The sequence below is a fragment of the Notolabrus celidotus genome, chromosome 6 (assembly GCF_009762535.1).
Source record: "Notolabrus celidotus isolate fNotCel1 chromosome 6, fNotCel1.pri, whole genome shotgun sequence".
Lineage (NCBI taxonomy): Eukaryota > Metazoa > Chordata > Actinopteri > Labriformes > Labridae > Notolabrus > Notolabrus celidotus.
The window spans coordinates 4,689,327-4,712,751 of record NC_048277.1 but is presented as its reverse complement, the minus strand read 5'-3'; the positions used below and the strand labels follow the sequence as shown (position 1 = coordinate 4,712,751).

General features: G+C 41.9%; 1 protein-coding gene across 1 annotated transcript; it reads right to left on the bottom strand.

The window, feature by feature from the left end:
- Positions 1–720: 720 nt before the first annotated feature.
- chst6 (carbohydrate sulfotransferase 6) lies at positions 721–23,035 on the bottom strand. The gene is made up of 2 exons (XM_034684732.1): positions 22,629–23,035; positions 721–6,153 (listed from the first exon to the last, which is right to left on the bottom strand). The coding sequence occupies exon 2, from the start codon at positions 6,047–6,049 to the stop codon at positions 4,853–4,855; it is 1,197 nt and encodes a 398-aa protein (XP_034540623.1). The 5' UTR covers positions 6,050–6,153; positions 22,629–23,035; the 3' UTR covers positions 721–4,852.
- Between the last annotated feature and the right edge of the window lie 390 nt (positions 23,036–23,425).

Genomic DNA, 23,425 nt, shown 5'->3' with positions numbered 1-23,425 from the left:
ACATGCTATTTTTTCTCAATAAGAACCAGTAGACAGAAAACTGGACACTGTGGGCCCGATCTACTAAAGGTTTGCGTGTATAAAAACACGTGCAAACTTGATAGCACACGCAACGCTGACGTACTAACCGGGAGCGCCGAGGATTGCGTCTGTCAAATGAGCAAAATAGCACTCGCAAATCATTTAACAAACTAACAAGTCAGTGTGTTAGCTGGTTAGCTTGTTAGTAACTCAGTTATTAACTAACTAAGTAGTTAATTTGTAAGCTAAGTAGCTTAGTATTTTGTAAGTGAGGAACTACCCAATTAACTAACCTAGTTAGTTAGTTAGTTAGTTAGTTAGTTAGTTACCACCACCACTCAAACTTATGTGACGTCTTTGACCCACACTTTCTCATACTTACTTAAAGCTACTGTACTACTCTACCCTAATAATATCACAATACAAATTTTGTTCAATCAATTTTAATCCACCCTTATTTGTATCAATTTTTTACCGTCTTGTGATACATCCCTATTCCTTGACCTTTTATCTAGAGCATAAATGTTGACAGGAGAAGTTCAGAATCTGTTTCAAACGATTTAACAGACTAAGCCAACAGATGGCGCACTAACATAAATGAAATGCAGCTCAGATCACTCCTTTCTTTCTTTTTAATCAGATGTGGAAAATCTACATGTATCTCCCGGGTAAAGGCAACAGAATAAAAAGAACCAAAGGTTACATGTAAATATTTATTGTGTCCATTAGTACCATGTAGGCTCTTATCTTAAGTTGAATACAGACTGGCAGGCCAGTGAGCTGAACCCTCTGTGAGACACCGACATCATCAACTCTTAATTCAAAGTAAAACATGATGGAACAAAAGACGTGTGGATAAACAGAATGGGCATCACATCTTTCACATTGCAAAGGGACGTGTGGTCAATGTTCAGACATGTCATGATCACAGACAACTTTTTCCAAGCTTTCAATGCAACACTCTGTCCACCATTAAATCAATAATACATTTCTGCTCTTCTCTCTCTCTCTCTCTCTCTCTCTCTCTCTCAAAAAAAGAAGCTACACACACACCTACACAGACCCACACACACACATACACATGCATACACAAGAACAAGCATCACACCCAGAGAGAACAGAGTGTACTCAGTGAACACTCTGTTCCACAGGCTCCATATGTATCCAGCAGACACACAGAGCAGAAACAGATGCTTTTCTTTAGCCGGACTTACTCTCACTGACAGTCTTATGGTATATGTTCCTCCTTAATGCTCTCTGAGTCAGTAATCTGTGAAGAAATGCTGTCGTTATGTTTCTGATGAAGCCAAACTACAGGCAAGCTTTCTGTGTAGAATGATAATGTAACATAACTTGTTTTATATTTGTTCAAAAGAGTCCCTTGAATTTTCAGTTCTCATCCCGAGAGAAACCATTAGTCCCATAACTCATGTTCCCTGTGTGTCCTGTTCTCCTCTGCTAGCTGCTCCATCCACAAGAGGACCTGTTTTGAGTTTCCTGCAGCACTAATCCACATGCATCTTGTGCACCGGTGTGTGGAGATACACCAGCCCTGTGACCCAGATCCAGATTACATTTCTTTTGTCTGAGAGTCAAAAGTAAAGTAAAATAATTCTGACACATTAAGTTTAACTTCAGTTTGAAGAATGCACAGCAAAATAAGCTTTGTAAAATCTTTTGTTAATAGACCATGTACCGTATGAAGAGAACAGAGTAGGAACACAGCTGGAACACATTAAGACATACATGAACAGTGTGGAGGGCGCTCCAAAAGTATCAGAAAAGTCAGGGAAACCTACTGCTTTGTATTTGTATGCATGATCTGATGTTTTAGAGGCAAAAGCTGTAATAGTTGGCATATTAGCACCTCATACAGTCCCAGCTTCAGGTTTCAAAATCTGAAGTGTTGTAACATTTACATTTGTAAAGACCAACAAATCAAATCAACAGTGGAAGGAAACTATCAGCTCACAACATTGAGGGGTACAATTCATGTATTTTGAATATTGGTTCATACAGCACGGTGCAACTGGGACACAGCCCAGGTCGGCCAGAGTGTAGAGGCAAAAGTCCTGCTCCGACTCATGTTCATTCAAAAATACTGTGACATCAAAACATCTACATATTTACAAAGAAAGAGAACAGGTCAGTATCTTTAAAGACAGCACCAAGAGAATCTACATTCTGACTACAAGCAGACATACATTTGTCTCTAATGATGTGAATGCTTTATTGTTGTACCACTTACAAAAAGCCCTGTTCCTTAATCCTCATCAGACTTACTCTGTCTAAACAACAGCTCTGTGGTGTCACAGCAAATCAGCCACAAATCAAACAACATAAAGACAAAAAAACAAACATTGATAGGAGATGATTATCCAGCAGATTTACAGCCGGCTGATCCAAACCACTGGAACATTGTTGGCAGTCGTATTTGACGTCTTTCTAACCTGAACGTGAGCTGTAAGCTGTACGAGGCTACTTAACACTGGCGGAGAATCAAGAAGCAGAAGTTACATTTCTAAAGTTTTTACATCTTAAACCAGATTTCCCCAAATTGATTTCCCCTAGTGTATTGAGCTCTGAGGGGCAAGTGAGGAAAAAAAGAATGGTGATACTTTTTGTAAATATCTCAGTTGTTTCCAAGGTTTTAACAGTGATCTGTCAACCTTCATTAAACCATCTGTTAAAAACCTTGGATCCATTTTCGATTCAGCTCTCACTTTTGATTGGCAGGTAAAATCAGTGGTGAAAAATAGTTTCTTCCAGCTTAGAATCATCTCAAACTTAAAACCAGTTTTTTCTCGAAACAACCTTGAAATAGTAATCCATGCCTTCTTTTCGTCCCCCCTCGATTATTGTAACGCCCTGTATTCTGGAATCAGTCAGACGGCCTTGTCCTGTATGCAGTTAGTCCAGAACGCTGCAGTCAGGCTTCTTACTGGTTCCAGGAAGAGGCATCACATCAGCCCCGTCTTGACTTCCCTTCACTGGCTTCCAATTTGCTTCAGAATTGATTTTAAGGTTTTGCTTTTTGATTTAAAAAGCTCTGAATGGTCTGGCCCCACCTTATATAACTGACCTCCTGAGCCCTGACAAAACCTCCAGACCTCTGAGGTCTTCTGACATGGGTCTCCTGGCAGTTCCCTGGTCAAAATTTAAACTGAAGGGCGACCGTGCTTTTAGTGTACAGGCCCCGCGTTTTTGAAACAGCCTCCCCTCCTAAATCAGGACCGCCCCCTCTGTCAACTCTTTTAAGACTTACGTCAAAACAAACTTTTATATTTTAGCCTTTGAGTCCTCTAGCCTTGAATAGGTTTCCATTCCTATTGCTGTGCTTTCCTTGTTGTTTTTTTGTCTCTCTTTCAAATTATTATTTGGTTTGGTCTCACATTGTGTTTTTTATTTTATTTTGTTTATTGATTTAATCTTTTTTATATATTGTACAGAACTTTGGTCAGCTTCTGCTGTTTTTAAATGTGCTTTATAAATAAATTTGACTTGACTTGACTTTCAATCTCATCTCCATAAATAACTCAAGAGCAGGTAGAAGACATACATATTTTAGTTATGTAGTATGTTACTTCAAGTGACTTTTAATCTTTAATATGTTTTATTTCTACACAGAACTAGAAGTTTTTTTTCCTTTTTTTTTAATTCAAGTCTGAGTCCTTTCATTTCAATACTTACATTCAATGTGCTTCCTGTCGCCCCCACACAAACACACCCATCGCAGGTGTAGATTCAAACATTCACAAACTTGCTGCCACTGTGACGGCCCCACCTCATACTGGCTGTTGCTCCTCTGAAGGGAAAGATCAGGCCTTCAGGGGACACTGTCATGGTGCCAGTTTAAAAAAACATGCATTAAATGAAGTGAAGTCACATTAGTTCTCTCCACACAATAACAACACTGGTTTACTCAGACTGACACACAGGAAAAGGAGATCTGTGCATCAAAGTACACGGAGTGATGCAGGAGCGACAGCATGGCCGGCCGTAAACTTAACTTGATGAGTCTCAAAACTACCCAAAGGGTTCATTCTTCCACTAAATTTGTTTCAAGAGCTTTGGAGGCAATTTTGTTTTGTAACCAATCAACCCCTCAATGAAACAAACAAATCCCCAAATAAAAGTTAAAGAAAAAAAAACAAACGGAAAATAATCTGTTCTGAGTTAACAATCAGTGTTTCTCTCTCTCGCTCCTTTCCTGCAGACACAGGATGTCAGGGTGGGCTTTGGCTGGTTTATGTTTGTGCTCTGATTGTTTGAATGTTTATCCTCAAAGATTCATCATGCTCAATATCTATTTTTTATCCACAAACCTGCTACCTACAACCAGAAAAAAAATACACCAACAGATTTCAAAAGAGAAATCTGCTTTTTTCATCTGCTCCTCTGAGTGGCTGCAAACCAAGCTCCTGCTGACTTCAGCCCAGACTCTTATCTTTTATCTGGGTTAATGTTTCAGTAAGAAGTCATACTTAGGTTAATTATAACCGGTCAACAGGAAATGTTTGAATGTCAAGAAGTCAGCTGTAAGTCAGGTAATAGGGTGTGTTACAGGTAAAAACATGAGATCACTGATTACGGAGCTTTGTGTGGTGATGAACTAAATAAAGGCAGGACAGTCAGTGTCTCACTGAAATACCAACTCAGATTCAGACTGACAAAAATCTGTCATGAGCATCCCTCGTATTCATTTACGACTTGGACATTAAAGTGTTCTCTCAACATTCACTGAAGACCTGAACAGTCTATCAATCCTATTAAGAATGAAGACTCTAGTCCACTGTAGTCCCTCAGTGTTCACATCTTTGTTGTTAATGTTCTAACTGGTTTCAGGATGCTCTGTTTTAGCTGGCAACCAGCTGAACTGGTACGGTTCCCGTGGCACGAGAAGGTCTATTTCCAGGCTCTTCTGTTCTTTTTCGCTGTCAACTGTCCTGTACCCGAGCTGGGACATGGCGCCTTTACACACTTCCTGGATTCGTTTGACTTTGTCATGCGGCAGCGTGCTACGCCAAGCCTGAGAGACATCAGCAGCGTTTCGTGATGTAATTTTGAAAGCCTCTCTTTTGGTGCCTTTGCCCCTCCCGTGGGTCACGTGGTAGATCCACTCCTCCAGCTCTGAGGTCATCCCCAGGCCTACAAACTCATATATGCGATTTATCTCCTCCAGCGGGTTGCGGGCAACATCCTCATAGCGGACCATTTTGTAGCGGCCCTCAAGAAAAGGGGGGGGCTTCAGGATGGCCCTCTCATTGATGCGCACATGGCTGCGGCAGATCTCCTGCATGACTTGATATTGCAGCTCAGCTGCTGGCGTGTTTTTTTGCTCTAACACAATAGCATTATCTTTGGCAAGGGCTTTCACGGCAGCCTCTCGAGACCGCAAAACAGCACGGGGGTCTCGGACCAGGTGGATGATGCGGAGATCCAAGTGCGGGTCTTGCAAGAGAGGGTAGAGGGATTCCAGCTCAAAAAATCGCACCTCCTTCAACACAATGTGGCTGTAAGTGCCGCAGGCGTCCTGCGCCCGCTGCAGACCCCGAGCATCACATGCCTTCTTGCACAGAGTCTGGTTGCTGAACTGGTTTCGTGGCGTAAGAGGACAGGCCGGTGGTGAGCACAAAGCTCGGCTCTCAAACCACATGAACAAGGCAGAGACGTTGTGATGCTCTGGCAGGTAGGCCTCCATCACAGAGAGGTCACACTGGAACATGCTCCGTAACAAATCCCTCACGGCCATCCGAAGTACACGCGCCCCTGGTTTATGCAGTTTGGTCCACACGTGCCAAGCGGGCTCCATGAGGTAGAACACAGAGGGGTGCTGACTGAACACCTGACCCAGGAAGGACGAGCCTGATCGCCACGATGACAGCAGCAGGACGTGAACTTTGCCGTTGGAGGGCGCAGGGCTGCAGGGACTGAGCTCCATGTACCAGCCACAGAAGAGCACCACTGCTGCCCCCTGCAGAATCACCAGGAAGATCATGGTGCTGAGGTTCACTCTGCAGCGTGGCATGGTGGCTCTGGATTGATGTCAGCTGCAGGAGTTCGATGATGAAATCTCTTTTATTTTTACCCTTTGAGCTGCAGAGAAGACAGGACTGTGGAGGAGTGAGAGAGCTGAATGGAGGACAAGAGGGAAAGAAACAGAGAGGAGGAGATAATTAGAAAAAATGGGCATGTTGATTAGGAAATATAACAATGCATAAAAAATAAGTTGCTAAAATCCCTTGTAGTAACTTCAGATGAACTTAGCCCAAAAGAAAAGTTATTCTTTGCTCTGTGATACTACTTTGACCACTTTGACTTTAGGGATACCAAAAGTCCTCATGACTGATATCACTTCATCTGGAGTCACTCAAACTCTTTTATGTCTTTTGCACATAAAGAGAGATTCATGTTTTGGTCTAAATTCATCTTTACAGTCAGAATGGAAAATTAGACCTCTTTAATGAATGAATAAACTCAAATATTCTTGTTAAGTGAAATCATCAAGGTCTGTTGTGTTGTTACCTCAATAATTTGGTATATTTTTAATGCATGATTATGAAAACAACCTTGTTTTGGTAGCAAACAGGATGAAGCCAAAACATAGTGCATTTACTCTGATATCAAAATCAAAAGTCTTTATTTTTATTGGAAAAAATATGAGAGGAGGAGCAGAGATGCAAAAGAAGCTCTTTGGCATTCTTTGGTGGTTTTATTTTCCCAGCTGGTTCACAACAACCTCTTAAAGATCTCCTGCAACTTAATACTCATAGGGCCTGATCTACTAAGACCCGAAATAACGAGCGCTAAATTGCGTGTGCAAACAAAACAATTGCACGTGCTATTTCTGGGCGTGTTGCGGGTGATCTACTCTGATTGAGTGCACAGGAGGAGGAGGAGGAGGCAAATAAACACATCGGTGAACTCTGGCAGAGACATCTCAGCGTTGCCAGAAGAAACGCGGTTCGGGAGAATGAAAAAAAAGTGATTTAAATATTTGAAAAGTGTTTCATCAGATGTCTGACAATCCCCACCATACTCCTCAAATCAGCTCAGACCAGAAAACACCTCAGCAGCAGTGTTGCCAACTCCTCAGTGAGGAAAGTAGCTAATGGCTGTCCTAAAAGTCGCTAGAAGTCGCTAAATGACGTCATCGCCTAGTTTGCATAATCTGAATTGTAATAGACGCTGTCAGAGAGACGTGTAACTTTGAGGGAGAGACAAAAAGAGGTTAAAAAACACCCAAATATATCTATAACTACACTTAGGAGCCTAAAAAAATCTAAGTAAAACATTTAATTTTTCAACAATATAATTTTCAAGATATGTAAAAGATATGTGTACTATCTACATTAACAATCTAAATGGATTGTGATTCATTTGCAGTCTGGACGCGGAGGGGTTAACATCTCTGCTCTGACTGCAGCTACGAGGGACTGCCGCAACTAAACTATCTGTGAATGCTTTGGGACGGGGAAGGGGGCCACTCATTTAGAACGATACATGCTTTCATTTCAGAGTCTCCAAAACTCTCCAATAACACCAAAGAAAGTCGCTTTTTTGAAAAAGAGTCGCTAGAGGGGTCTGAAACCTCGCTATGGGATGGGTTACAGGCCATTGCACAGGAGGTGAGAGCTGTGTCCAATGTTGCGTGCGCCCTGCGGCAAATGAAGAGGGAGGGAGGAGCACAGGAGATGAACGTTCATTATGCACGGGTGGACACTGGGAGACGCCGGCACTAACTGTGATGGTGCGCTGGAATGATCCAGACGCAAGAAAATGCAGTGTTGCAAGGAGTTTCTCCATAGGAGATATGGCCCCTTTTTGTGACTGGCTCCAAATCAGCCCTTAATTAGGTCATCCAGCAGCTCAAAAATGGCATTGCTGGATAGAAGATATGTCTCTACTATTTTTATTTCGAACAGTCCAAATATGTTGACACGCACACAGAAAATTCTCTCTCTCCGCCGTCTGTCATTGCATTTATGCCTCCTTCCTGCCACAATGGCCGCAGCCATTTGTGCGTAACGCTGTGCCAGTTTGCACCTGCCTTTCAAACGTGCTACAAATAGACACAAAAACACTGCCTGCTATCTGCTTCAGGTTTGATAAATCACATTGCGGGTGCTAAATGATTACATTTGCATCTCCTCCTCCCAGTATTTTGCACGTTCTGATAATCTGCATGTATTCTGCATATTCATGAAGGCAAACACGCTAAATGGATAGCAAGTGCTATTTTCTCATTTGACAGAGGCAATCCTCGGTGCTCCCGGTTAGTATATGCTTTGCGTGCACTGTCAAGTTTGCACGTGTTTTTATACACGCAAACTTTAGTAGATCAGCCCATGGTCTTTAAGTAGTCACTACTTTTATTTGGTAAATGTTTTACAAGATTTGACAGGATGGAAATGTTGGGAACATTGCAGTGCATAAAATGTAATAAAATAAAATCCAGTCACTTAGCATGACCACAATAAAGATGGGATGATACCCACCTGACAAACCTTAACATGTATCTGCCATCACATGATCAAATTACAAAGAGTGATGTATTGGCAAACCTACATGAGGTTACCTGTGTTTACCTCTTCCCACTGGAAGTACATGTTTGTACTTGTGCACTAATAAAAAATGATGAACACTCAGTAAGCATCCCCTCCCGTCACACTGCACCCTCATCCCATTCCTTGTCCTTACTAATAAAGGTGCTTTTCGACCGCAGGAACCAGGGGTCTACATGTAGTTCTGAGTAGTTAATCTCCACCCTGAAAAGACCCTGCTCATGAGGGGAAGTACTTTCCAAAGGTCGAGGATCATTTGGGGGCAGGGCATGCAGTGCTGAACATTTCTGATTGGTAGAGTAACAGCAGTGTTTTTATTTCACCTTCTGTCCACAATAAAACACACACACCTGTGATTCACTTGGTTTAATAACAGTCATCTTCTCTGAGCCTATACCACAAATGTGTCAGCTCCCAGTGTTACAGTATTATGAGTCACCCTTTAAACTGGAGACCTTCAGCTGAATGTGTCAGTGTTTGTAGAGTTTACAACAGCTGTTGAGACACAGACGGAGTCCTTGGGAATGCAAACTAGTTTAGTTTTTATTCAAAAGTCCAAATATCCTCATCAGATACTTAATGATCATCTAAAGACGTCTGGGAGGCATACATCCAGCTGAAAGTCTCCAGTTAACAGGGTCGCTCTTTAAACTGAAACACCAGTCGATCTCTGCAATGGCTTATAAAATTGCATAAAGTTGAGCAATGCCATGGTAAAGCCGTGTTGAAACAGCTGATACAAGTGTTGATTCAGTGAATCCATGTGCAATGAAGCATGATGAAAAAACACCACACGTTGAGTCCCTTAATGCCAACAGGCTAACTTTAGAGTCTCTCATAATGATGCCGGCGTGCCTGTCTTCTTCTATGGTGTCATCTTGGCTCAAAGTCCTTTGTCTTTGTCTTACTGCCCTCTACTGGTCTGGTGGTGTAGTACTTTTTTTTTTTTTTTTTTAAACCCAGACATCATTGGCCTGATTTGCATCTACACAGGGAAATGCAGACAACAATGGGCAACAGGAACCATTTAGTTCCTGTAAGAGTTTTTCTAAGAACTAGACGATCCTGGAACTTCTGGTTGAAAGGCACCTTAAGTTACATAGCTTGTCAATTGACTCTTAGAGGGTGCTGTAACCCAAACAGCACTGCAACCTACAAAACACCCAGGCTTTGTTTGTGTGAGCTCCAGGAATTAATAATACTAATACTACCAACCCTTCCACTTAGCCCCTAAAGACCCCCCCCTGCAGCGAGAGCCAACACATCAACGGGGTTATCAAGTTCGCCTCCCTTCACCGGTGTTAGGCCCTCAACACCTCAGGGAGGCTCAACAGCTCAAGCATACCAGGACCCCCTCCCCTGCTAGCTCTTACCGCCCAACATATGCATACGCAAAAAGAAGAAGAGGAAAACAGAGAGAATAGAGATGTTAGAAAGGGGACACTGAAGGTAGAGCCAGAGCGAGAAGCCTGTTCGGGCTGCAGCTCACTCCTGCAGAGTCAGGCTGTACGAACCCCCTCCCTCTACCCCCCATTTTCTCGAGGGGAAGAGTGGAGCAACGACAGAGAGAACAGTTTGTGAAGATATGTTAGAAAGAGCAGGGGGGGTGGCAGAGCCTGTTTGGGCTACAGCTCACCCCTGCTAGGTTGAACTGGATGCTCTCCCTCCCTCTAATAACCCATTTTCATGAGGAAAGAGAGGAGATGAGAGAGAGAAAGAGGACTACCTCAGTTTTGTTTTTGCCCCTTACAGTTTTATTCTTACACATCCAAATCAACTAACTTTTTTTAACTGCTGATAGTTGTTTTCTACATTTTCAGCCATGACTGCAAACTTCAGATTGTAAACATTTTAACACAGCATAGAGCTGCCCAGTGCCTGGTGTTATTTCATCAGTATACCCGTGAATCTACTTATGTTACATAAATACTGACAAAAGGATCATTAGTGCAGGAGCCTGTCAGCATTCCATATAAAACAACTTCATCTCCCCAATGCTGTGGGGGTCAACACCCCTGATATTTGTCACATGCTTTAGCGCTGTCTCTTGTCCTCTGACCAGTCAAAGCACTTTAACAGTACATGTCACATTGGTACACTGATGGTAGAGGCTACTACGTAAAGAGCCCATCAGTAGCTAATTAACTGATCCCATTCACACACTGGCTCCAGTTTGGATTTAAATGTCTTGCCCAGGGACACTATGGCACTGTGGATAGAAGGACCTGGGTTTGAACCCCTGATTGAGAGACGACTGGCTCTACTTTTGAGCCACAGACTTGTGTATACAGGTCTGAAAGAGGGTAACTGTTTGGATTTACAGTCAAGACTAATCAAATCTTCATGTTCAATTAGTTGTAATGTGTTGTCATAAACTTTAACTGCTTTCTATTTTCTTCAGTGTCTTCTTTTTCTTCTGAGTTTTAACTTCTGTAAGCATTAAAAATAGCACCAGCAGACGAGTTTCATTGTTGAAAAACTGTCATTAGAGGATGACTTGTCACTAAAAGAGATATGAGGGTTTTAAGGGTTACATTAAAGGTAGGGTCACCGATCACACACCTCAGCAGCTTACTCAAACTCCTCAATTCATTTATTTACAGAAGAGTCAAAATAAGGTGACTGCTAGTTTTGATTTATCTAAGAAGTTTTCAGTAGGAAACAAGATCACTGCTGACTGAGAGGATCCATGCAGGCATACTATAATCTGTTGAGCTTATTGTACAAGTCCTGACATGAACTGCCCCCCCCCCCAGGACACAAAGGTAAACATCAGACAATGTGACAGATCCTTCCTCAACTCTCTTTACTCCCCTCTCACCTCAACAGTCAGGCTCAGATCTCATCCAGACTTGCTACAACATTCACAGCACACATGATCGAGGTTTCATCCACATATTTATCTGGACCCATTACCTTCTGTCTTTGTTAAATACTTGATCCTGATTGATTAAAACCCCTATAACAGTAGTGATTACTTCTCAATAGCAGAAGTGATGCCAGGGACAACCTGATCATCAAATATGTCATAGCAAATAAATCCATGTAAAGGAGTCCAGCACATTCCACCCCTGCCTGTTGACACTGTGGCAAAAACGTTAGTTTCTGTACCAGGCGGGTCTTGAGAGCCGATAAATACTGGCACAGATGTGAGAGCAGCCCTAACGCATTTTTCGACCAGAGGAACTTTACCACGGAACTGGGGACTAGTACTTTTCAAAGGTCCCGGGGCTTTTGGGGGGCAGGGCCTGTAATGCTGGACGTGTCTGATTGGTAGATTACCTTCAGTGTTTTTATTCTGCCCTCCGTCCACAATAACATCACACACATCTGTGATTCACTTGATTTCTCTTTCTTTCATTAGTTTTGATTTGTTCTATCTTTTTTGTATGTGTGTGTACTTTTCAAAAGAAGAAGCTGTGATTTTCTTGATTTAGCAGCTTGTAACAGTAGTCTTCTCTCAGCACACCGTGAATGCGTCTCTCCCGGTGTTACGGTTTTAAAAGTGACCCTGTAAACTGGAGACGTTCAGCTGAACGTGTCAGTGTTTGTGGAGTTTACACAGCTCTTGAAACACAGAGGGAGTTCCTGGGAATGCAAACAATTTTTTTATTAAGATTTCAAAATATCCTCATCAGTTAAGTAGTAAATTATTTTCTAAAGAGGGATGCATCCGGCTGAAAGTCTCCAGTTAACAGGGTCGCTGTTTAAACCAAAACACCGGTCGATCTCTGCCACGGCTTTTCAAGTTAAAAAGGATTTTAAAGCCGTGTTGAAACGTCTTTGCTACTCGCACTTATCTCCTCTCACGTGTTGATTCAGTGAATCCATCTGTGATGAAATATAGCACCATCTAAAACAGCGCCAGCTGAGTCTATTCATGCTAACAGGCTAACCCCTGCCTGTCTGTCTGCTTCTATGGTGTCACCTGTGATGAATGGACTTCCTCTTTGTTTTACTGCCCTCTACTGGTCTGGTGGTGTAGTGAATTAACTTTTTTTCTCAGTCTACCAGGGACTTCCGCCCGCGGTCGAAACGCAGACAACAATGGACGCACAGGAACCTTTTAGTTCAGGGTAAGGTAGTTCAGGGGGCTAAAAGACCCCAGAACTCTTGGTCGAATGCACCTTTAGAAGCCTATCTCAGATAGGAAATATAGGAGCAAGGTCCTGTCCTGCAATCCAGGCAACAGCAGCAGAGCTGGAGAGTGTAACTGCTGATGATAAAAGTTGTAATATTAACGTTGTTCATGTTTAAAGGTGTGTCAACTGCAAAGCCCCAGGAAGACAGAAAGCTAAATCATATTCGGTATCAGATCAGTGCTTCCTACATCGTGACAATACAGAGACTTTAATGAGCTCACATCATTTAAAGCATTCTTTATACATTAAATAAATGCTGGAAACTCTCTGCGTCATGTGAATGAAGCTTCATGAGGTTTACATATGTAGCTACCTACTTTTTATATTAATCTCAGCATCCTTTGCACTCCTCACCCTGGCACTGCTGCTTCACTCAGGCTTATATAAATAAGTGTTCAATGCTTAATGTTTGTACAAAAGCACAGTTGAACTGGGATCAAATAGTGTACACATACCTGGTCAACAAAGCTTATCCTGACATGTATCTTAAGGCTTCTATAACTTGCCTTGAATCACACTACCCAACAGAAGAGTGCAGTCCTCATGAGTTGTCACAAATAGTAATTCCTTCTGGATGTGTCTTTGATTCACAGGGATCAAACGTTTGAATTGGTTTCAGGCAAGTTTCTATTTCCTTGAAACTAGAACCTGCTTGATTGTTGAACAGCGTGCCAGGCAGGAGGAAATTAAAGTGGATTTAATTACTTACTAGGGTTCAGGCTGAATGAAAAGGAGAGAGCTTACCTTGTTCACCAGCAGAGATGCTGTGGAATTAAATATGTTTGCCTCAAACAGCAACACTGGCCCCCTCCAAGGAGATTCATTTTATTTATCTGATGGAATTAGACAAAACTTACTTGCCTGGAATTTAATAATGACCTCTGTGGACTCTATGAAATGCTGACATGCTGGGGAGTCTCACAATGTCTGCAGATGAACTTCAATAATAAACGTCCTATCATTAAACATTTAATAGTTTGTTTCACCATACAGATAGGTCCTTTCAGAAAGGGTCAGACATTTGTTACTGCAATTTAAGAAGATTTCACTGAGTATTTCTGATGTCCTTGAGTTCAAATAGATCACATTTCATTCTGTGTCAAGCCAGTGTTCAGCCCTGTTTTTTGTTATCCTGTTTTGTGTACAATTTGAATAGCGTAAGTAATATCAAGAGCGCTACCTGTTTGCATTTTTTTCTTATTTGTTAAAATAAAATAAAAATGTTACTTTAAGACTATCAGTTCTCACAAGGTCAATTTTTGTCACACACAGGAGCTTTCTGTCCATTGCAGGCCTTTAAAGGAGAGCTATTATGTTGATCCAAGACTTGGCCGGAATCTGACATCAGTCTTGCCATCCTGTTAGGACAGTGTTGTAGGACAACAAGCTACGCTGTCATGGACAAACCATAGACTGTATTAATAATGGACGTAGTATCCGTGGCGTCACCCATCTGTTCCTAAAGCGCTGTTTTGAAGCCGATCGTCGGTGGGTGCCATATTGGAAATGCTGAACTCTACAGGGTGCCCACCTGTCAACCAAGTCAGCCATGTCCTTATTTGGGGAAAACTCATAAGTTTGATATCTTCAAAAATAACAATTCCTGTCAGCATCTCTGCTGCTGACAGGAAGAAGCTGAACAGACTGGTGTAGAAGGCCAGCTCTGTCCTGGGCTGCCAACTGGACCCTGTGGAGGTGGTGGCTGACAGGAGGATGATAGCAAAGCTATCTTCTCTGATGGACAACACATCACACCCCCTCCAGGAGACCATAACAACACTATGTAGCTCGTTCAGTGACAGACTTCTTCACCCGCGGTGTCTCACGGAGAGATACCGCAGGTCTTTTCTTCCTGCAGTGGTCAGACTATATAACCAATAACAATTACATCACCAAAACAGACTCAATTGCAATATTTCCCCAATCTATTCTTAACGTGCAATAATTACTTCCTCTCAGTTCATCCTTCTCTAAATGTGCAATACGTCTTCCTACCCATCTTCCCAGTTCTGTTCTGTACATTGTTCATACCTAGGCGACAAGTCTGTGCACATTTTCACCATGTCATTGGTTTTGGAAATATTTGTAAATGTACTTATTTAGTTGTATATACATTGTGTATATATGTTGTAAGATATGCTTATTTTTACTTCTTTAATTTTAATTGCTAATAACTTTTTAATAATTGATATTTTATAGGCTCTTGTTTGCTTTATACTGTTTTGTACTGTCTACTTTGCTGCTGTAACACTTACATTTCCCCGTTGTGGGACGAATAAAAATCACTTCACCGTACTGTGTGTGCCTATCAAGAAATTAGTTATTCAGGCCTGAGCTGTTATTTGAACCAGGCTGTAAGTTACATGTTTATTTCTGCTACAAAGATCTTTTTTTTTAATTGGTGTGTATGTGGTTTCTGGTACATCCAGAACCAGCCTCAAGTGGACACTCGATGAACTGCAGTTTTTAGCACTCCTGCATTTGCTTATTTTTTAAGACTGGAGGTTGCTGCTTGGGACAATCCCACCAGGCTGCTCAAAATTTTCCTCACATAAAAAGTCCATTTTATTGCTCACTTTTTCCTCCACTCTTCACTTTGTTGCTTCAGTATGTCTTGTAAAGTTGCTCTATAGTGTTCTTTCAGTTGTGAAGGAAAGTCACAGCTATTTTCTCTTTCCAAAGGCACCAGACGACAGTGGGAAGTTTATATGTTTTCAGGACAACAACAGCCACAACATAGCTGTTTGTGTTTGCCAGTTCACTGATGACTCCTTTGTAATCAACGTCCAGTGCACGGTGGAACTGGTACTGAAATCTGTTCAGTGCTGTTCAATCTGTAAAGACATTTAATGAAAGCTCAGAACACGCTAAAACGTAATGAGGAGCTAGCATGGGCGCTAACAGCTCGCCTCAGATGTTTTCAGTAAAGGCATAACTCGGGTTGTTTCATGACTACAAAGCTGTGTTAAAAGTAACACCCACAAGCTGTGTCTGGAGCTTCTTTAGAATTCTTCTTTAGATTAGAAACACAAGGTGATCTCATAGCTATCATATGCATCACGTGGCTGTCTACATCTTGCACAGGGCAGCAGTTGTAGTAAGCAGCTGTAAGATCTGCTGTGCAGGAGGCCTTGACCACACACTCATGTGGTTACAATTAGGGAAAATATTATGGCAGGACAAAAATGGTACAGCTAAAACATTCACCTGCAACAAAGTAAGAAGTATAACATAATAAAGCATATAAAGCTTTTATTCTCTAGGTTTTGTAGTTCTTTTTGGTACTTCACTGGTTGCCTGTGGGTTTTAGAATTGATTTTAAGATTTTAACACTCACTTTTAAAGCAATAAATGGACTGGCCCCTGAGTGCCCAAGTGAATGCCTTAAAATGTATGTCCCCAACTGCTGCCTGAGATCCTCCGGCAGGTCCCTCTTGGAAGAAAAAAAACAGAGGCGACCGGGCCTTTGCAGTCAGGGCCCCGTCACTCTGGAATGACCTGCCGGAGGAGATCAGGCAAGCCACATCCTTGTCCTCTTTTAAATCTCTTTTAAAAACACTTTTTTAAATGTGCTTTTATTTCTTAACTCATCACTGACTCTTTAATTTCTTCATGGTTTTTATTATTGTTTTTACTTAACTAATTTTAGCTCTCCTTACATTTGTCATGTGCTTTAGTGTTTTTACTCGCTATGTCTTGCACTCTGTAAAGCACTTTGTAAACATGTTTTTTAAAAGGTGCTATATAAATAAAATGTATTATTATCATTATTACTGAAGATGCAGTTATCCTTTGTTATACCCAGCTGTCTTTGTGAGGTAACACTGGCCCAAAAAGCCTTGAAGGTTGCTTCAGGATTTCATGCAGCTTCAAAGACCAGCCGTGTGTGTCAGTGGGAAGACCACAGTGTTCAGAGGATAAATAAACCACACAGCACGGCAGTCTTCTTCAACAACAACCTCACACAGCTGCTCACTTTATGGACAAGGATGACGGTCTAGACTGGTTCCTCTTGAGATAACACTTGTTTAGTATTGGTGAAGATCCAGAGACTGATTGATTAACTCATTTATTGAAGATTAACTTGATTAACTGTGCTGAACACAGAATGTAAACCCTTCCCTTTGATTTAATTGGTAACAAAAAGCTGTTTATTTGGCCTGTGGTCACGACAGAGCAGACCACAGACTACTGGCCTAACTTGTAACAGGTCAGTCACACAAAAAAACATGCTCAAATATCTATCTATCTATCTATCTATCTATCTATCTATCTATCTATCTATCTATCTATCTATCTATCTATCTATCTATCTATCTATCTATCTATCTATTACCACCCATCCATCCATCCATCCATTAGCAGCCAGCTTATCAAGTGACCCTAAACATCCCTCTCTGCAGAAACACTTCCCAGCTCCTCCTGAGAGATCCTGAGATGTTCCCATGCCAGATGGGATATATAATCCCTTCAGGGCATTCTGGGTCTACCACCACCACCCAGTCTCCTCCCAATCGAACATGCCCAGAAAACCGCCCAGGAGGCATCCTTATCAGATGCACAAACTATATCATCTGGCTCCTTTTGATGCAAAGGAGTAGCAGCTCTTCTCCAATCTTCCCTTGGATGTCCAAGCTCTGGACCCTACCTCTGAGGCTGCCTGTATTCATGATCTCATACTTTTGGTCTCTCTCCACAGCTCATGACCACAGGTGAATGTTGGAACCTAGATTGAGTGGTATATTAAAAGCTTTGCCTTCAGACTCTGCTCCCTCTTCACCATGATGGTACGATGTAATGCCTGCAGTTGCTACATCAAGACAGATGTCATCAATAGAAAAACTGGCAATAGTACACAAATGATATTTGGTACCAGGCTTTGAAAATGTTTGTGTGTGTGTATAAACGTGCTGTAGTGGAATCAGTGGTCTAATACTTGGTCTAATAGGGACTGACTTGCTTTTAAAGCCAGTCTAAGGAGCTACTCAATGAACAGCAGATTCAGTTAGTCTGAGACACGCACTAGATTTGCCCAGTTCCTTCTAGACAGGTCTGTAACATGTCTATTTAATTTATGAGACACATTGTGGGAGAGACTTGTACAGTCCATTACAGTTGACCTTATTGTGAAACAACTGGCTTATAAAAGTCACGTTCTAAGTTGTATTTGAAATTACGGTATTTATATAAAACAATATACAGAATAACAGCCATTTTGAGTTAAGCCAAAACTTTTAGAGCTCCCCCTGGTGGCCGGCTGCTGTATAGACTCTCCTGCTCGATTACAATAACCAGAACATGATTTAAACTGGAAAATTAAAATACATGTCGAGTAACTGTTCCTTGAAGTTGATTTTAAAGTATCTTTGATTGGAGTGCTGGTTAAAGCTGGGGTTGGTAGTCAGATTTAGATCCACTTTTTGTCATACTGGTTAAAATGATCTTTATGTCCTGATGGCAATCATTACATAATGTGTTCTTAAAAAAGAGTGAAAAAAAGCTGCTATCTACAGCCGGAGTAAACCTGGGAAAACACTAACCAATCAGCCTTTTTTGGGTGCCAAAATTTTAAACCATTCAAATTCCGTCCTGCTGTTCTGTCCGCCTCCTGCGCGTACATTTCCCCGGCGTGCACTCTGAGTCCCCGTCTCCTGCTGCTGCTTCCCCTGACTCTACTGACTGTCCCTCTCGCTCGACCTCGGGCCTGTCCCCTCTGACCCGATGAGGTGCTCTGCTCAGGACTGTAGTCCGGATCAGAGTCTAAAAAGCTCTCACCACGGGGGCTCTGACAAGCAGAAGAATGAATGACATTTACTAAGTCCTACAGAAAATGTAGATGTATCGTAGTGTCCGTCCGGACGCTGTAGGGATGACAAGCCGGTTCGTGAACACGTGGAGCTTTACTAACCACTGTCGGCCGTAATCACACCAACCAACAAAACAACAATCAATGTTTGAATGAATGAAAAACTTCTCCTCTCCTCTCTCCCACTCGCACACTCTACACCTCTCCTGATGCCTTCACTGACCGTCAACACTGTAGGAATTAAGAACATCTACACTGAACACGTTTAACAAACAGCAGAGCTGTTACAGTATTACATGTGTTATAACTTTCCTCCTGATATCGTGTCACTGGTACAACTGGATAATGCTAGCATGACAGTTGTGAGTACTAACAGCAGCCATGTTTGTTTGTGTTTTTAACTTTCACTATGATAATGTTTTGGTGAGGACTGGTTTTGAATCAGTCACGATCATATGGTCGCAAGTCAGCAGCGCTCGTGCATGTGAGCGGGGGGGGGGGGGGGGTTAGACGGAGTCCTGAGAAAATGCTACATTCAAATTCATGCTAGTTTTCCGAGACTGCCAACCCCAGCTTTAAGCTCAGTCGGTAGATCAGGCGCCCCATGTACAGAGGCTACGGTCCTCTTCGAACTGGTCGCAGGATTGATTACTGGTCCCAGCATGATTTGGTGCATTCATTCCCCCCCATCTATCCCCACATTAACTGTCTCTATATATAATCTTTAAATATGATTAACTGCTCTGATGACACATGAGGCTTTTTCACTAGATTAGCAGAGTAGACGATGAATGGTGAGGAAAAACTTTACAAACACTAACATGAGAGTCATTGAACTTTCCATAAATGTCTGCTTCAGATCAACACAAAAGATATGTCGTCATTCTGCAGCTCCACCAGCTAGATCATCTCTGTGCATGTCATGGCCCCACCCCACCAGTGCAGTATGTCAACACCCATCAAGGCAGTATTTTGGCTTTACTACTCACAGAGGGACGAGATGGAATATTTCCATGTTAGAATAGTCTATGGTCATTACCAGTGTGCTATCATAAAAAAAACAACCCATTATAAATAACTATTCTAACAGGGGAAACAAAAGAGTTGAATAAAAAGGGAAGAAGAAGTTTCAAAATGAAGTTTAAAAAGAAGTTTAAAGGGGGTGTAGTTTCAGTCTGTGCTGGGAAATGATAGCATGCTCCGTAATATAATGCAGAAGTCGTTTCTCACTTTATGTATGAGAGGGGGAGGAGAGGGGTCTGCAGGTGGGATCATATCTGTTGGCTGGAAACGTAACACTTTTTATATGATCAAAAGGAAACCAAGTTTTACAAGACAGCAAGAGCGCTTTGGAGTCTAAATTACTCCAGTGGAATGAAGAATATTTGTTGGGGGATGTTTATTTATTTATTTATCTATTCATTTACATTTTTTGTTTTTATTTTTACTTTCCTCTCTCTTACCATGGACTTTTTCAATTTATTTTTTGATGACATTTTTGTGCATGAGATTTGCCTTTGAGTCCAATAGCTGCATTGTTGTTTTGTGTTGTGTTGGCTGAGTCTAAGTTTTCTAAGTTCAATAAAATATAAATGTTGGGGGATGGGCCGTAAGGGTTAGAAAGGTAACAATGTCTCTTAGATACAGGAGGATAGGAATAGCGACAGGTGGTGGTGAATCTGGTAAGCCCTCTCTTCTGCATTGTCTGAGGCTGTTAAATATCTCTGCAGAGGTGTTATTCAGGGATGATCATCACCAGAGTTTGCATGGAATTTGCAAAAGCTGTCAGGGATTTGCAAACATTGCTCAAACTGACTATTAAGGAGCATCTTTACATAAGAATGAAAAGAAAAATATAAATCTGACTTAAAATAGCCAACCAAACTGTGTTGGGAACTTCTTCTCACAAATCCAAGGGCTTTACTGAAGTTAGAGAGTTTCCACACATGCTCCATAAATGCTTCAATGAAAAGGCCAAATTCATTCTGCTATCAAGTTAGTGGGTGTCAAAGAGTCAGCTAGAGCCAAGAGACAAAAACGAAAACAGACAAAGGCAAGCTAGGCTGGATTGAAATTAAAAAGCATCATCTACACGAGGGTTATAGGAGAAGGTCATTTGAAGTCAAAGAGGATAATGAGAGACAGACTGAGGAGAAAAACAGCGCTCACACTGAGCTCAAATCTTCCCTCCATGATTTTATCAACAAGCCTCCATGGTGACACTGAATGAGAAAGATGCAGGCTGCTACACTCAAAGAAATCATTTGTTGGGTGAACGTAATAAATTATTGAAAGAATTTCCACCTAATTAAAATGCTTTCATTTAGCGAGACACAATTTTGTTGAACCAAATAATTGTAAATATGTTGAGTGAACATAAAGTATTGATGTTACCATTACTTATCTGCAATGTTTGGGTCCAACTTCATTTGTAAAGGTTGTTTCAACATATTTACTAAGGTAGGATCTGACTTCATTGCCTTGGGAGTAGAGAGTGGGGGAAGACATGCAGCAGATGGTCGACCAGCCGGGAGTCGAACCGGCGACCTCTGCGACAAGGACTATAGCCTTGATGCGTGGGGCGCTTAGACCGCTAGGCCACCATCGCCCCAACTGCAGTCAGTCACAGGCAATCTCTCTCAACTCCATGTAATGGCTATTCTTTGCCATAAGCACGCTACCTTGGCTGATGAATAGGGCCTGTCGCACGTTACTGCCACCTTCTGCTCTGGAGAGTTATTGCAGATGGGATTCCTACATAAACCCATTAGGTTGTGTTGACATAAAGCAATCTTGTAGTTTTAAGGATTTTGCATGTCATGTTAAAACTACATGATTTAAACATGTTTAACCACTAAATATGAATTAATATAATAGAAGCTAAATGTTATACGTATGTTGATAAAACAGACACCCATGTTGCTTTTTTTGAGTGTAGAGGAGTTACAAATCACATTGACAAAGACTGTTGCAGTTTCCAATCTTACATTTCCACCACAGTGTGCATTACCACATTTTAATAAGCTGAGTATCTGTCTCTCATTTCCTTTCAAACAAATAAGCACGCTATGCAAAGACATCATCTCATTCTCTGTTAGCGTGACATTCAAAGGACTCCAAATTCACTCATTCACAAATGCTGCATTGACTTGCAACCAGTGATTAATAGTAATTTCACCTATTTCTGTTAAACAATCAAACTCCTTTCTTCCTACAGCAGACTGGACTCCTGCTTGCTTTAACCATCAACAGGATTCAGTTCAGGATTATTTTCTTTATCAAATACAAGAACGTGACAGAAACATTAACTTATAGGTATGAAGGAGTGCTGTTGTCTAATACTTTTAGTTAATACATTTCTGTGTAAAAGCAAAGTGATGACATAATCACAATATGCTGTTTTGATGATATTTCTGTTAGAATTAATGTTTAAGAAGTGAGCATTCAAAATGAAGTGTTATGAACTTGATTCTGAGTTTTTTCTGATGTTATATATATATAAGCTAATAAGTACCAGAAAGATAATGGAGTTCATTGTGTTAGTTCACTCAAACCTGTATTTTGTTGTGCGCCTACATGACCTCCACGACCCCGTCCGTCCCCTTTACCCCGGCTATTAGATACTGAGCCTCATGGTGTGACACCTCAGACCACCCCAGGATTACTCAGAAGGGTCTCTGCTTCTTTACTTCAGTAGAAAAATCAAGTTGTCTTGTGTTTAAATGTCCAGAATGACATGCATCCTGTACCTGCTCTGCAACAAACTACATAGGGGGTGTTATGGTGCCCCCTGTGATACATTGGGGGTCTGGCATGAAACCGCTCAATACACTGAGCCCGGATCGAGTTTATGCAAGTCTGTTGCAACTTTGAAACCACTAAAGAAGTCGCCGGTTCTCCTGGGTACATGTCGCAGTTTGGAAGACGAAATAATGGATGCGTAGCGCGACTGCGACCTTCCTCCCACCGGTCCCACGAAAACTTGGAACATGAGTCACCAAGGTGGACAGGGAGAAAAGCCCTTATAGGTGAAGAGGGAGAGTAGTGGGTACTCTGTGTGATTTCTTTTCCTCAAGTTTGAAAGAAAGGACCTACCTTCAGCTGTGTTTTTCGGTCGTGTTGCATGTCCTCGGAGCCGGTGCGAAGTGCTCTCTCTGTCCCAACACCCCGCGGTGCGCTCCTCTCCTCCCCTCCGTGTCGGCCAGCTGCTGCTCGGCAACTTCCACCGTCCCCTGTGTACAAAGCGCTGTTTGAGACGTGGCCAGGGGCTGTGCTGGGCTGACTAGCAGAGGTCTATGAGGGGGCGGGTGGTCAGGCATAAGGGGGTGGGTGTGGGGAGTTAGGCAGGCGGGATCTGAGCCAGTTAGCAGTGTCCCAGCAACTGCCCAATGATGTGTCATGAAGTTACCCGTTACACCCATGACTCAACTGGTCTGCAGCATGAGTCCTATTCTTATCAATACACATCCTACTGTAGTGTCTAACAGTGAAGCTGGACTCTGATTAAAAAAATAAAGATTTTGCATTATGACTGTGTTGTATATGAATTATTCATCTGAGGTTACATAATATGCAAAAATAATATTAACATTAACAGACTTTATGAAAGTAAATGTGTGTTCTCTAATATCAGTGTTAGAAGGAATAATTAACAGGGTGCTTGGACCAGATTATTAACTAAAGCCTTGTAACCACCACCAGTACCAGGTACCAGGAACCTTTAGACTAAGGAGCTGTTTTTTAAAGGATTAAATGTTTGCTCCAGCCTCTCTCATCATGGGCAATTTGAGATCTCGGGCTAATAAGATGGACGAGCTAACAGGACATAGCATGTTGTGCTTTACGGAAACGTGGCTGCATCAGGATATTCCCGACCACAACGTCTCCATTTA

Bases quoted from the DNA above. Each gene is read 5' to 3' on its own strand.
- chst6 (XM_034684732.1), bottom strand. From the start codon at position 6,049: ATGCCACGCTGCAGAGTGAACCTCAGCACCATGATCTTCCTGGTGATT.